Source organism: Oncorhynchus clarkii, chromosome 7 (genome assembly GCF_045791955.1).
Source record: "Oncorhynchus clarkii lewisi isolate Uvic-CL-2024 chromosome 7, UVic_Ocla_1.0, whole genome shotgun sequence".
Lineage (NCBI taxonomy): Eukaryota > Metazoa > Chordata > Actinopteri > Salmoniformes > Salmonidae > Oncorhynchus > Oncorhynchus clarkii.
In genome coordinates, this window is record NC_092153.1 from 24,434,405 (window position 1) to 24,450,253 (window position 15,849).

Consider the following 15,849-nt stretch of genomic DNA (forward strand, 5'->3'; position numbering starts at 1 on the left):
CAATGCGACAAAGATAACCTGGGGCCCCGGCTCTGCTGGCTGCAGTGGAGGGGGTGTCAGGGCCTCTATGATAAACCGACAAGGGACAAGGCCAAGCACAGATCAGAGGACCCCACGCACAATCCCAATGTTTTGAGCTGCTGCCCTCCAGGAGGGCCCCAACTGTTCAGCAAGAACAGGAGCAAGGCAAGTTTCATACCATCAGCCATTGGGCTGCTGAACAATGGGACATAGGATGATGCAGGCCCGGTACACAGACAGTAGGCCGCAGAGACTTTGAACATGTGAAAATGTAGCCTAAATGTGTGACTTGTGTACTAACTTTCCAGTTTTCCATGCTGCGTGTAATATATTGTGTTGTGTATTTGTAGGCTGACGTCACAAAAAGCCTTTCCATGTAATTGGCCAATCAAGTATAGATCTGTACTATACAGAATTCTTGGGACGTCCCTCCCCCATTGAAGTTTAAATGTACAATGGTTATGGTAAGGGTTCTGGTTAAGGTTAAGGTTAGGATTAGGGTTTAGGGTAGGGCATAGCTGCGGTAAGTAGTTTGGAGGTGGGCGTGCTGCAAAAACAATTGGCCCGCACTACAGAAGTCTATATCTGTCAGCTAACACAGGACTAGTAAAGACCCTGTGCACTACTTTTATGATTTTTATTTGACTAAATGTATTTGTATCTGAGTGTTTACCAGGATTTGTAACTTGAGTCTCATAATTATCTGTACAAAACAGTTAATCTGATAATACTTGCTTGATATACATTTTCCAGTTTCTTGCAAATTCTACTTAGTGTCACCCTTGGTTCTCTATGGTGTTGTAGGTCAGGGCGTGACTAGGGGGGGTGTTCTAGTTTTCCTATTTCTATGTTGGTGTGCTTGGTATGGTTCCCAATTGGAGGCAGCAGATTATCGTTGTCTCTAATTGGGGATCATACTTAAGTTCTCCATTGTTCCCACCTGGGTTGTGTGAGTGTTATTGTGCACCATGACTTTCACTGTTCTTTTCGTGTTTTGTTGAAGTTTCATGGTTCATAAACATGTGGAACTCTATGCACGCTGCGCCTCGGGCAAGTCTTTAATCACGACCGTGACACTTATTTCTATGTGAAAACTGAAATGGTCTATTCATTTCTTTTACGAGATGCTTTTATCCAGACAAACTTACAGCAGTGAGTGCATGCATTTTCTTTCTGGTCCCCCTTGCGAATTGAATCCACAACCCTAGCATTGTAAGCACCATGCTCTACCAAATGAGCCAGCCACATCTCATCACATCGTCATAAACCACTTGATATTTCAATGTACTCCGTTACTGTATTGTGCATTGCTTTTCTTTATGGCGATTCAAAGTCTACAGGTACAAATCTAGATGACCAGCCTATGTAGAATACAGTAATGTAGATTTACATTAAGTGGTTTGTGAGGATGGTAAATTAGTACTGCACAAAAAGTGGTTGTTTTCCATCTTATTTGATCAAGAAAAATATTTAATTTGATGTGGGCATGTTTTGGGTCTTTGCATATAACTTTACAGGACTAGTAAAGGCCCAGTGCACTACTTTATACAATATTTTTATTCATATTCATATGATTCTTTTGAATTCCGATGTTTCAGGGGGTGCTGCAGCACCCTCAGCACAACTTCTTTTCGCGGCTATGGTGTAGGAACGTCCCAAGCATCCCAGATAGCACTGACCATAATGTGTAACATAATGAAGGACCCCCCAAATCGATTCACACAGTGCCTCTTGCTCCAAAGAAATGCCTAGTATCCTCGCTCTGCTTGCTCCCATTACAGTCCTGTTAGACAGGGTTCTTTGCTCCCATTAATACTTATATAGTTACAAAATCCCTGGCTACAAATGAGTGTAGGGCTCTACCTATAACATTTGTATTGATTTCATTCGAATTAGCCCACTGCTTCCTGGGTGCGCACAACACCTGCCCTTGAAATCCACAGATAACATCGGAAAGGACTACGGGTGGTTTCCATATAGAAGCAACACGCTTTTTTTCTATTTCACAATATTGCTGTCACGTCCGTTCCATTATTGCGCTTGTGATGTCAGTGGATTTAGGTGCCCGTCACGAATGCCTGAAGAATAACGATGTGTCTCTTCAATGAGCGTTTCTGTGTGGGTTCTATGTCCTTCAGTTTAGTGGCTGGATTCTGATTTTACCCTCACTGAAAACACCTTGGATTGTGGACTCAGGATCGCTGCTTTACGTGCAGCCCTGAACACAAAACCTGCGTTTGTTTTGCGCGGATTGTGTAGCGTGTTTTATTATAACTTTGTGCACGAAATGGAATGCAGAGTATTGTCAATTCAGAGTCATGTTGTCAGGGGATATGTTGGCAATAAATCGGCATCATTTCCGTTACAGGTAGGAATCTATTATATTCTGATTCATTGTTTTGATGAGCTAATGTAACGGTATTTCATTCTATTTATTGAGTAGAGACAATTGTGCATGCTTGCAGGTAGCAAAAGGTCACATGGCAAATACCCGTTTGGCGCTGACAATCCCTGAACACTCAAAGGAAATAGAGATGATAGTATAATTTACATGTAACAATCATCAGACATATTGTTATGGCGAGAATATTCGTTCCATGATCATGCCATGATCATGCCTGTCAGATTAGGCACAGCACTGAAGAAAGGACGTATGTGACATTCGTGAAGAACATTCGGATTTGACTCTTGCAGCAATGCAATCTCATCAATAGGGTCCGCGTGTCATCCGTTCACCCTCGTCCGCCTCATAATCAATACCATAATGACATCCCCTTTTTTCTCATCCTCCTCATCACATTAGACACTGCTGTGATTTGGGTACCATGGTGGTCATTATTTCCATGGACAGTTGATTGTCATCCAAATGTACAGGTCTGTCATAGATGATGACCGTAAAGGCATTTCAATTAGCTGGGAATCCTCAGTTTCTGCTGTCCTCAATTAGCTGGGAAATCCTCTGTTTCTGCTGTCCTCAGTTAGCTGGAAATCCTCTGTTTCTGCTGTTCTATCAGTTAAGAAAGACAGCAGAGAGATTCTGCATGGATAACTGACGTATTTAGCATATATTCCTCTGACTGACGTCACTAAGGAGGAGACAGGAGCTTGTAATATAATTATCTTGATTAAACCCTGAGGCCAAAAGCAATTCACTAACTGTTTATATTCACTGGCAATTTTAACATGTACATCTTGGTGGGGCCAACTCCCCACATTTTTTGGGATGCATGCCAGCAAAGCCACTACACTACACAACACTAAACAATACATGAATTGCACTATGACGGTGACAAATGGGGCCCACAAACTGGTAGGGCTTACACAAAGCTGTCCCAACAGCAGAGCTTTCTTTTCCACTGCTACACCTGGCTATCAGTGGAGCCTTGTCTGGCAGCAAAACAGTTAATTTAGCCTAATTTACTGTCTTTGTAAAAACATAGCTGATATGGCTGACTTGCTTAAATGAATGTGGATTTTACTGACAATTGAGATGTACAAACTATGGCATAAGGGGGCGACAAGCGGCAAAGAGGCAATCCGTCATTGCGATTAAGACATTAATGAGCGAGCCTCGACGGACATATTCAATATAACTATTTGTTCAGCACTTATGAAATGCACAGCGACAGAATTCAGAATATGGGCCATTCTTACAGTATTATCCCTGTACACCAAATCAGAACTATAGGATAAATAAAGGGGGCATTTAAGCAGACAATGAAAGCTCTTACAATATTCAATGATGACATTTCTCTAAAACAGGCTTAAGGCTACATGTGCATCAGCAAATCAGAACAGTAGGCTAAGTTATGAGGGGAAAGGGACAAAATTATTAGGGTGAGGCACAATGGCTACTAACAGCTTACTACACAACATACACTTATTATTACTTGCTTAACTACAGTATACATATGTTCCTGGCATATGACATGATTTATTCAGCAGCATACAATACATTTTTGGACTCACATTGTTGTGATGCAATCATTTGAACAGGAAGGTGTGGTGCAGCGGACCTTCTTGTGGACAAATCAAACTTTGTCATCAAAGTCTTCCATTCTCTGGATTTATGGTGCTTTCAAGACAACTGGGAACTCAAAAAAAACAAAAACAAGGTTGATTCATGACGTCAGTGATCTTCAGGTCAAAAAGAAAGAGGCCAGAGTTCCCAACTTGGAATTCTGAGTTGGATGACTGTTCAAAACGTATTCTCCCAGTTGGAGCTTGTTTTTTACCGAGTTCCCAGTTGTCTTGAACTCACTGAAGTCTGAGATTTTCCTGTTCCAAGTTTCCAGTTGTTTTGAACGTGGCATGCTGGGCTGACAGCATGGCCAATGTGTTCAACCTGGCCCATGGTGTTGCATGTGAGTGTTTATCCTTTTAAGCTAGGAAAAGAGACCCTAAAACCCAAACTTGTACCACACACCCTCTCAACTGAATAGTAGGCTAGTGATGGCTTTGCAACACTTGCAGTTAGCCACCGATTCCTTCCAAACCACTCATTGTTGAATTTGCAATTTCCAACTTGTTGTATAATGTTTATGTCCAATGGCCGAGGAGCACAAATACGTTTTATCTATAATTTATCTTCATATGACAAGGATTGAAAAGGATTTGCCAGTAGATTGTCCACTTGATTCATGATGATGACAGCTTGTCTAGCTTGCTAGCTAAGATTTTGAAAGGTTGAAATTATCAGTCCAATCAAAACTACGGTAGATGAAGTACCTGTTAAAAGTTTGGACTCACCTACTCATTCAAGGTATTTTGACTATGTTCTACATTGTAGATTAATAGTGAAGACATCAAAACTATGAAATAACACATATGGAATCATGTAGCAATCCAAAAAGTGTTAAACAAATATAAATATATTTTAGATTCTTCAAAGTAGCCACCCTTTGCTTTGATCACAGCTTTGCACACTCTTGACATTCTCTCAACCAGCTTCACCTGGAATGCTTTTCCATCAGTCTTGAAGGAGTTCCCACATATGCTGAGCACTTGTTGGCTGCTCTTTCTTCACTCTGTGGTCTGACTCATCCCAAACCATCTCAATTGGGTTGAGGTTGGGTGATTGTGGAGGTCAGGTCATCTGATGCAGCACTCCATCACTCTCCTTCTTGGTCAAATAGCCCTTGCACAGCCTGGAGGTGTGTTTTGGGTCATTGTCCTGTTGAAAAACAAGTGATAGTCCCACTAAGTGCAAACCCGATGGTATGGCGTTTCGCTGCAGAATGCTGTGGTAGCCATGCTGGTTAAGTGTGCCTTGAATTCTAAATAAATCACTGACAGTGTCACCAGCAATGCACCCCAACACCATCACACCTCTTTCTCCATGCTTCATGGTGGGAACCACATGTGTGGAGATCATCCGTTCACCTACTCTGCTTCTCACAAAGACACGGCAGTTGGAACCAAAAATCTCAAATTTGGACTCATCAGACCAAAGACAGATTTCCACTGGTATAATGTCCATTGATTGTGTTTCTTGGCACAAGCAAGTCTCTTCTTCTTATTGCTGTCCTTTAGTAGTGGTTTCCTTGTAGCAATTTGACCATGAAGGCCTGATTCACGCGGTCTCCTCTGAACAGTTGATGTTGAGATGTGTGTTACTTGAACTCTGTGAAGTATTTCTTTGGGCTGCAATCTGAGGTGCATTTAACTCTAATGAATTTGGATATTCCTTTCCTGTTGCGGTCCTCATGAGAGCCAGTTTCATCATAGCTCTTGATGATTTTTGCTACTGCACTTGAAGAAACCTCTTGAAATGTTCCGGATTGACTGACCTTTATGTCAAGTAATGATGGACTGTCATTTCTCTTTGCTTATTTGAGCTGTTCTTGCCATAATGGACTTGGTGTTTTACCAAATAGGGCTATCTTCAGTATACCACCCCTACCTTGTCACAACACAACTGATTGGCTCAAACACATTAAGAATGAAAGAAATTCCACAAATTAACTTTTAACAAGGCTCACCTTTTAATTGAAATGCATTCCAGGTGGCTACCTCATGAAGCTGGTTGAGAGAATGCAAAGCTTGTGCAAAGTTGTCATCAAGGCAAAGGGTGGCTACTTTGAAGAATCTCAAATATAAAATATATTTTGATTTGGTTACTACATGATTCCATATGTGTTATTTCATAGTTTTGATATCTTCACTATTATTCTACAATGTAGAATAAAACCCCTTGAATGAGTAGGTGTGTCCAGACTTTTGACTGGTACTGTATAACGTGATTTGACATAATTTTATCTGTGGCCAATGACGTTGAGCCTTCTTGGATGGGCACTTCTATTGTAAATCTATAGCAGCACCCAATGGGCGTGAAAATTCAAGCTCTCCCTTTAGATTTTGCGGTGACGTAGGGTCCCCATTAGTGACTGGACACTGAGCCAATCACGGTGCAACTAGAGAACATTACCAACCCCTACGCTCCGTATATTCCGCTGGCTGCCCCACCACCACAGAAAGCACTGAGCTAGGCATTTTGGAGCTACCTTACTCAAGAAAGCAAAAAAGAGACCATGTTGTATGTGGCTTTATTAACAACATATTAATTTTTATTACATTGTTTGCAAACTGATATGTGACACGTATTAATGCCAAACAGGCATGTTGCATGCTATTTTGGCATTAATACGTGTCACATATCAGTTTGCAAACAATGTAAAAAAATATTATTGAGTTAATAAAGCCGCATACAAACATGGTCTCTTTTTTGCTTTCCAAGTCAGAACCATTGGATAAATAAAGGGGGCATATAAGCAGACAATGAAAGCTCTTAAAATATTTGATGATGACATTTCTCTGAAACAGGTTAGAGGCTACATGTGGGGCTCAAAATGACGGGACGATGGTTATATCAATCTGTTGCATGTGAAGTCATGTAAGTGAAATCTATTAGTGTGGGTACCCTAAGTCAAAACCATTGCCTTCTATTTATAGAAAGGTCAAGTCATGTTAAAAAAATCCCCTTGGGGTAGCCTGCTCAATACAGTGCAGGAGTCAGTGTCAACATGAGGCTTTTCACCAGGTACATTCTGTCATTTTAGTTGAAGACTACCAGGAACCCTCTTGTGCAGGTATCTGAAACTGCTAGTCGAAATATAAGTAAAATGGCTGGTAATTTGAAACGTGTAGGGCTGTTCTTGCTTTGTGGACTATTCCCACCATATCAGGTGGACTTAGCTATGTTTAATTTCAAGTTAAATGGGCCCCAATAGCCCAGGAGACCCTCACTGTTAGTCACTGACTCAACAGCTTTATTGGTCCAATACATTTCAGAATTGCATGCATTAAACATTATGAAAAATGTGTTTTTAGATGTGGAATAATACAAATGTATGGGGGGGGGGGGGGTGGCCCTTTTGGGGGCTGGTTCAATGTCATTTTTAAACGGACCACCACATCTCTAAATCTGGCCTTTTGTATTGCCTAAATCAGGGATATTAAACTCTTACCATACGAGCTACGGCGCCTGATGGTTTTCTGTTCTAAATCAGTCCCTGATTAGAGGGGAACTATGGAAAAAAAGCAGTGGAACTGCCTTCGAGGTCCAGAGTTGAGTTTGAGGGGCCTAGGTGATTAACCTACCCTCCAGTGGGGGGTGTTGAGTGGAGGACGGCTCATAATAATGGCTGGAATGGAGAAAATGGAATGACATCCGATACCGTTCCACCAATTCCGCTCCAGCCATTACCACGAGCAGGTCCTCCCCAATTAAGGTGCCACCAACCTCCTGTGCTACCCATATTGTTCGTCTTCTGCCCAATACTTTGATTAATGCTCTGTCTGTCTCTTCCACAGGTGCTGGGGTTTGAAGTGGATTCAATCAACTCGGTACAGTTCTCCAATCATACAGGTACATATAATGTAGAGCAGGGTTGTCGTCATTTCTATTGACATTTTAGTCAATTCAGGCACTGAAATTTCAATTCTCTTAATTTAAGAAAATGTGGAATTGGAATTTGGTGAACTTTATGAATTGCCTAGAATTTATAAAAGTAAAAGTATAAAAGTACCATGTGTTGCTGTCTTGTATATTTTTAACCCTTCCTGAAAGGAAATTATTTCACATTTTTGAGAGAAGAACAGCATCTTTGGTACCATTACTATCATTGCTGAAAGATCTTGACATATTTTGGGTAAGCTAATAATTTTCATATACCCTTAAAAACTTCTTAGGGCTGCAATCCCGTAACGGGATCATATGACAACAGCCAGTGAAAGTGCAGGGCGCCAAATTCAAAACAACAGAAATCTCATAATTCAAATTCCTCAAACATACATGTATTTTATACCCTTTTAAAGGTAATCTTGTTGTTAATCCCACCACAGTGTCCGATTTCAAAGAGGCTTTACTGCGAAAGCACCACAAACGATTATGTTAGGTAACCACCAACTCACAGAAAAATCCAGCCGTTTTTCCAGCCAAAGAGAGGAGTCACAAAAAGCACAAATAGAGATAAAATGTATCACTAACCTTTGATGATCTTCATCAGATGACACTCATAGGACTTCATGTTACACAATACATGTATGTTTTGTTTGATAAAGTTCATATTTATGTAAAAAAAATCTGAGTTTACATTGGCACGTTACGTTCACTATTTCCAAAAACATCCAGTGATTTTGCATAGCCACATTAATTCAACAGAAATTACTCATCATAAATGTAGATGAAAATACAAGTTATACACATGGAATTATAGATTTACCTCTCCTTAATGCAACCGCTGTGTCAGATTTCAAAAACACTTTACGGAGAAAGCAAACCATGCAATAATCTGAGACGGCGCTCAGAAAATAAATACAATTGGAGTCAACAGAAATCAGAAATCACATTATAAATATTCCCTTACCTTTGATGATCTTCATCAGAATGCACTCCCAGGAATCCTAGTTCCACAATAAATGCTTGATTTGTTCGATAATGTCCATTATTTATATCCAAGTAGCTACTTTTGTTAGGGCTTAGGTATACAAATCCAAACGCTCGTGCAGGTCCATCCGAATGTCAGACAAAAACTTTAAGAAGTTATATTACAGGTCGAAGAAACTTGTCAAACTAAGTATAGAATCAATCCTTAGGGTGTTGTTATCATAAATCTTCAATAAAGTTCCAACTGGATAATTCCTTTGTGTGTAGAGAAGCCCTGGAACGCAGGTCGCTATCATGTGAATTGCGCGTGACCAGCCCTTGGCTCTTTGCCAGACACCTTGCTCATTCAGCTCCCATTCAGCCCCACACCACAGTAGAAGCCTCATTCAAGTTTCTAAAGATGGTTGACATCTAGTGGAAGCCCTAGGAAGTGCAACTTCATCCATATCCCACTGTGAATTCAATAGGGGCTAGGTTGAAAATTGACCAACCTCAGATTTCTCACTTCCTGTTTGGATTTCTTCTCAGGTTTTTGCCTGCCATATGAGTTCTGTTATACTCACAGACATCATTCAAACAGTTTTAGAAACGTCAAGAGTGTTTTCTACCCAATACTACTAATACTATGCATATATTAGCAACTGGGACTGAGAAGCAGGCTGTTTACTCTGGGCACCTTTCATCCAAGCTACTCAATACTGCCCCTGCAGCCATAAGAAGTTAAAGCTACCTGCCTCCCCCTAACCTACCATTATATTTCCACTATGACTGCACCCTAACCTCACATTATATTTCCACTATGACTGCAATCAACCTTTATCACATGAAACAAAATCTCTTCCATCTTGAAAGTGGAGCTGTTGATCAGGCTCACATCAGGAAAAGTGTGATGAAAAGATATGGGTTTTGTGTTTTGTGTCACATTCCTCATTGTGTCAAGTTATCAGACACGTTCTTGGGTGGAACAAAGTGTCACTGGTTGTAATGGTTAAAGTGACGCCACATGTACAATTTGTCCTCTCTTAAGTGGAGAAGATGAATTGTCTGTCAGGGCCAGTTCAGGACACAGTCTCAGGATTGTATTTTTCTCTACATGGGATCTGACTGGGGGATAGCCTACACGCTGACAGTGCAGGTGGTCTGAGAGAAACGGAAACGATAGCATAACAAGAGGCCACTATACTACAGTATAGGCTACTGCACTTGTTGACTCTCTCTCTCTTACACACACCTGCCCTGCTTAATAGGCCTTTGAGTTACTTAATAGTAACACGTTTGTGGCCTTCTTCAGTGCCACTGGTGTGTCTTGGGTTATTTACCTGGGTCTTCTGTGCCTTACTAAACTGTGTTAGCCCACTAAGCCTACACAAATAATCAGGTCTCAGACAAGGTTACTCATGACGCAAGCTTACATGAACCACATTTACACTTTCCTCCCCTTTGACCTCCTCCTGCGCCTCACATAAACCCATCCAGGTTACAGCACCCATGTGATCAACTGTGGTTTGAACCTGGGTCTCTTGTATGCCACAAGACTGTGTTAGCCCGCTCTAGTCATTCATTGATTACAGCTCAGGGTTCAACACCATAGTGCCCTCAAAGCTCATCACTAAGCTAAAGACCCTGGGACTAAACACCTCCCTCTGCAACTGGATCCTGGACTTCCTGACGGGCCTCCCCCAGGTGGTAAGGGTAGGTAACAACACATCCGCCACGCTGATCCTCAACACGGGGGCCCCTCAGGGGTGCGTGCTTAGTCTCCTCCTGTACTCCCTGTTCACTTATGACTGCACAACCAGGCACGACTTCAACACCGTCATTTAAGTTTGCCGATGACACAACAGTGGTAGGCTTGATCACCGACAACGATGAGACAGCCTACAGGGAGGAGGTCAGAGACCTGGCTGTGTGGTGCCAGGATAACAACCTCTCCCTCAACGTGATCAAGACAAAGGAGATGATTGTGGACTACAGGAAAAGGAGGACCGAGCACGCCCCCATTCTCATCGACGGGGCTGTAGTGGAACAGGTTGAGAGTTTCAAGTTCCTTGGTGTCCACATCACCAACAAACTATCATGGTCCAAACATGTGTCCCCGCACATTGATTCTGTACTGGTACCCCCTGTATATAGCCTCGCTTGTTATTTTACTGCTGCTACTGAATTATTTGATACTTTTATTTTACATTTTTTACTTAACACTTAAAAAAAAAAAAATTAAAACATTGTTGGTTAAGGGCTTGTAAAGAAAGCATTTCACTGTAAGGTCTACTACACCTGTTGTATTCGGGCGCGTGTGACAAATACATTTTTATTTGATTTAGTCTCAGGGAAGGTTACTCAACATGCGAGCAAGGTTCTCTGAACCACCCTTGTTACAGGAGCCCCATTTGCAACGGACACCCTGACACTGAGTCCCATAGCTATGGGGCAGAGATTAGCAGTCAGTCTCACAGTAATCTCTCTCAGATATCCAAGGATTCTATGTCCCAAACCATGGACCACTATTCCCTATATACAATTGTGTGCTACTTTTGACCAGGGTGTCATTTTGGATGCAACCTCCAGGCAACGCCAATCACAGCCCAATCACTCCGCTGCCTGTTCACGCCTCACTGCCGCACGAGTCACCTGCCGGTGGCCCCATGAGCCCGTCACATCCACCACAGAGGAAATCTTCAGAGTGACTCCAGCTTTATTGTGATGTCAATAGTGACAGCAGAATGCACTGGAAGCCGCTAGGGCAATAATGTAACATTTGTGCCAAATGTTTTGGGGTTGTGGACACTGTTATAGCCTAATACAGTAGTTGTACAGGGTCACCTAAGGGAGGATGGGAGGGGGCTGTTGGTCTTCGAGCTGAAGGTGAATGACATGGTAGACACCAGTGTGTTTGTGTGTGCGCACGTCCGTGTGTGTCTGTGAAAGAAACGTGAATGAGTGCTAATTGAGATCGCACCACTGTCAGGCTCCTCTCGGTTTCCGTCTCTCACTTCATCTGTCGCTCCGTCTGGGAAAACCACGGATGCCTGCCTGAGCCCGATGAGCAGCGTGGGCAAGACGACAGAGAGGAAGTGAGTGATTGTGAGGGAGATTAAAAGAGAGCAGAGGGATAAGTACACTGTGTGTCTCGGACGTAGGTTTGAGGAATGACCCTATCGATTGCGCCGCGTCTGTCAACGTATGAATTAGCCAGCCTCGTGTGCCCGCTTGTGTTCTTGCTAAGTGTTCATTCATGAGCAGATGTCCTGGAGAGCGGCACCGTGCCAAAGAGCCAGCTTGGCTGTGCTGACCTCATCCACTTGAATGTGCCAGGCCGCTCTTGCGAAATAGGTTTTTAACCTCAAAGATGCCTTGCCTGGTTAAATAACGGTAAACATTTATCTAGAAGGTTCTGTACTGTTCAACTAGGGGAGGCACTGTCCTTGCTATCGTCACCCCTATTAGAGCTCTCCTCTCTGGGCTTGGGGCCCAAGCTAATCCCTGGCCCCTCAGTCCTCACCATGCTTTATGCTAGTCCCGTAGCCCTCTCTGTCCACTTGTCACACAACTCCCTGTGTCCTCTCAGCCTCCCCACGCTCCAACAGCTTCTGGATAATTGGGTAAACGTCCCCCATTTTGCTTTGATACAGCGTTCACACCTAACCCGAATGCATACAGTCCAGCAGTACAAATCGACCGTGTTTAAATCCGCTTTAAGTCCGGAAGTTTACGTGATTCCTCTGAGTCAGGGGAAGACTTAGACAACCAGGTGATGGGGATTCCTTACTAATCAGTGATCTTAATTCATCAATCAAGTACAAGAGAATAGCGAAAACCCGCAGACACTCGGGCCCTCTGTGGAATGGGTTTGACACGTGCTCTGAGTTATTTAAGCTTCCGTTTGTTATTAAGTTCAGGTTGAAGTTATTTTGAAGGCACCAACAACAAAAAAGAGTTGGTGCCTCGAGAGCAATTCAGACGGCTAATTAAGGATTTTATTTTTTTACTGAAGAATGCGTTTTGTTTTCAATGATTGCTTTTGCTTTTTGTGCATTGGTTTATATCGATGTGCATAGATGTGTGTTTGATACAAGGCTCATCTGTAGAAGATACCTTGGTCTCAGCATGACTCTCTGTCAAAATAAAGATACAAATAAAGAAACAATACAATACAGACTTATTGGGACATCATGATGCCCAAAAAGTGCATAGCGATTATAAGACCCCATGCACATCGCTCATGAATGATCCATCTTTGAATGCCTTAACATTTGTTGCCACCTAAATCAGACTCATTCCTCCAGTTGTTTTGTTGTTAGCTGCCATTCTTTATGTCCCTGCACTGGGTTAATGGAAACTTTTCTTTTTGAAAAGGCTTGGCTCAGACTTATCCTTTGTAAGTAGTTCCAGTTTGGCTAAGGATGACTACTTCTTAAGGGTTTTTACTGTCGTTTCTTTCGAGACAGGAACATGCAATATCCATTGGACCATTACTGTATCTACTAACCCAGTGGTAGTTTTCTCATGAGCACACAATCACACACAGTTCATTGAGTTTCTGAAGATGTGTGGATTAGAGGTCGACCGACTATGATTTTTCAACGCCGATACCGATACCGATTATTGGAGGACCAAAAAAGCCGTTACCGATTTAATCGGACAATTAAAAAAAATATATTTTATTTGTAATAATGACAATTACAACAATACTGAATGAACACTTATTTTAACTTAATACAATACATCAATAAAATCAATTTAGCCTCAAAGAAATAATGAAATGTGTTCAATTTGGTTTAAATAATGCAAAAACTAAGTGTTGGAGAAGAAAGTAAAAGTGCAATATGTGCTATGTAAGAAAGCTAACGTTTTAAGTTCCTTGCTCAGAACATGAGAACATATGAAAGCTGGAGTCTTCAATATTCCCAGGTAAGAAGTTTTAGGTTGTAGTTATTATAGGAATTATAGGACTATTTCCCTCTATACCATTTGTATTTAATTTACCTTTGACTATTGGATGTTCTTATAGGCACTTTAGTATTGCCAGTGTAACAGTATAGCTTCCGTCCCTCTCCTCGCTCCTACCTGGGCTCGACAACAGCCACCCTCGCAGCAGCGTTACCCATGCAGAGCAAGGGGAACAACCACTCCAAGGCTCAGAGCAAGTGACGTTTGTAACACTATTAGCGCGCGCTAACTAGCTAGCCATTTCACTTCGGTTACACCAGCCTCATCTCGGGAGTTGATAGGCTTGAAGTCATAAACAGCGCAATGCTTGACGCACAACGAAGTGCTGTTTGAATGAATGCTTATGCTCCTGCTTCTGCCTACCACCACTCAGTCAGATACTTAGATACTTGTATGCTTGTATGCTCAGTCAGATTATATGCAACGCAGGACACGCTAGATAATATCTAGTAATAGCATCAACCATGTGTAATTAACTAGTGATTATGATTGATTGTTTTTTATAAGATAAGTTTAACTAGCTAGCAACTTACCTTGGCTTACTGCATTCGCGTAACAGGCTCATTGCGGAGTGCAATGAGAGAGAGGCAGGTCGTTATTGCGTTGGACTAGTTAACTGTAAGGTTGCAAGATTGAATCCCCCGAGCTGACAAGGTGAAAATCTGTCGTTCTGCCCCTGAACAAGGCAGTTAACCCACCGTTCCTTGACCGTAATTGAAAATAAGAATGTGTTCTTAACTGACTTGCCTTGTTAAATAAAGATTAAATGAAGGTGTAAAAATCGGTGACCAAAAATACAGATTTCCGATTGTTATGAAAACTTGAAATCGGCCCTAATTAATCGGCCATTCCGATTAATCGGTCGACCTCTAGTGTGGAACATCAGACATAATCTAGATTCTGGAACATCACAGCAATGGAGGCCAAAAAACCCTGCTCCTGTCGTACGGGTCACTCCGCTCATCACACATCAAACATTACTGCAATGAGGAAGATTCAGACTTTAATTATGTCAGTGACTTAGGCTAGCTACTGCAGTTTCATCTCTGGTTGTGTACCAAATGGCACCCTATTCCGTATAGTGGCAATAGGGCTCTGGCCAAAAGTAGTGCACTATATTGGGAATGAGTACCATTTGGGATGTAACATTTGTCTTTTCCCATGCCCAATAGTATTTTTTCAAGGTTTTAAAGAACAATGTTTTTGCTGTGTGTAAGTGTCTCTCTGTGTTAGCTTTAGGGGGGCAAAGAGAAGCAGGGCCTGATGGGTAGATTCAGCTCAAAACACAGTGGCGGTTATCTTCCCAGTGGGGAAGGATACGCAGCGTCTATCTCTTCTTCACTCTGCACGTGCTGAAGAAAACGTGTGTATGTGTGTTTGTGTATGTGTGTGTGTCTTGGATTGTGACGAGCTGAAAATGCTCTCCCCAGCAGCGAATCATGTAATTGCGACAGCAGAAAAGTATGACGACAGAGCCAGCCTTTATCACAAAGATTTCTCTCCTTCCTTGGCTCCCTCCCTCTCTATCTCACACACACACACACACACACACACACACACACACACACACACACACACACACACACACACACACACACACACAGAGAGAAGAGCAGCGGCAACTCTTTATTGCTCTCAGTCCCTCAGGCTTTCTTCTGGCCTGTTACTAGGCAACCAGCACCACACCATGTGATCTGCTGGGTGACTCCCCTGAAGTGTGACATCACAATTCCTGCGGCAGCGACAATGGTCTCTGACAAAATGCTGGTTGCCCCCACAGCCCCACACATTTTTTTTTGCATTTGAGGGAGCTGACGCAACAAACATGCCCCCTGTCCCATCCCCCTTCCTGAGAAGCTGCCTCACTGTGGGTGGGGGCTTCTCTAGGCCCCCTCTGTGTAGAAAAGACATCAGCACTGTTAACTGTTGTTTTCATCATTTAAACCATAGAAATTAATGAAGATACTAGCCTATGTTGTGAACTGTCAGTT

At 42.3% G+C, this 15,849-nt stretch overlaps 1 protein-coding gene across 3 annotated transcripts in view; it reads left to right on the plus strand.

Moving 5' to 3' along the window:
- The first annotated feature begins 2,088 nt into the window (after positions 1-2,088).
- The window catches only part of LOC139413099 (pyridoxal (pyridoxine, vitamin B6) kinase b), a 31,646-nt gene continuing 17,885 nt past the window's right edge, over positions 2,089-15,849 (plus strand). For all 3 annotated transcript variants that reach the window (XR_011634766.1, XM_071160159.1, XM_071160160.1), the window contains exons 1-2: positions 2,089-2,389; positions 7,834-7,888. Coding sequence is in view for 2 of the 3 variants with exons in the window: in XM_071160159.1 (XP_071016260.1) it covers positions 2,309-2,389; positions 7,834-7,888 (136 nt within the window). In the remaining variant the exon portion in view is untranslated. The remainder of the gene's footprint in view (positions 2,390-7,833; positions 7,889-15,849) is intronic.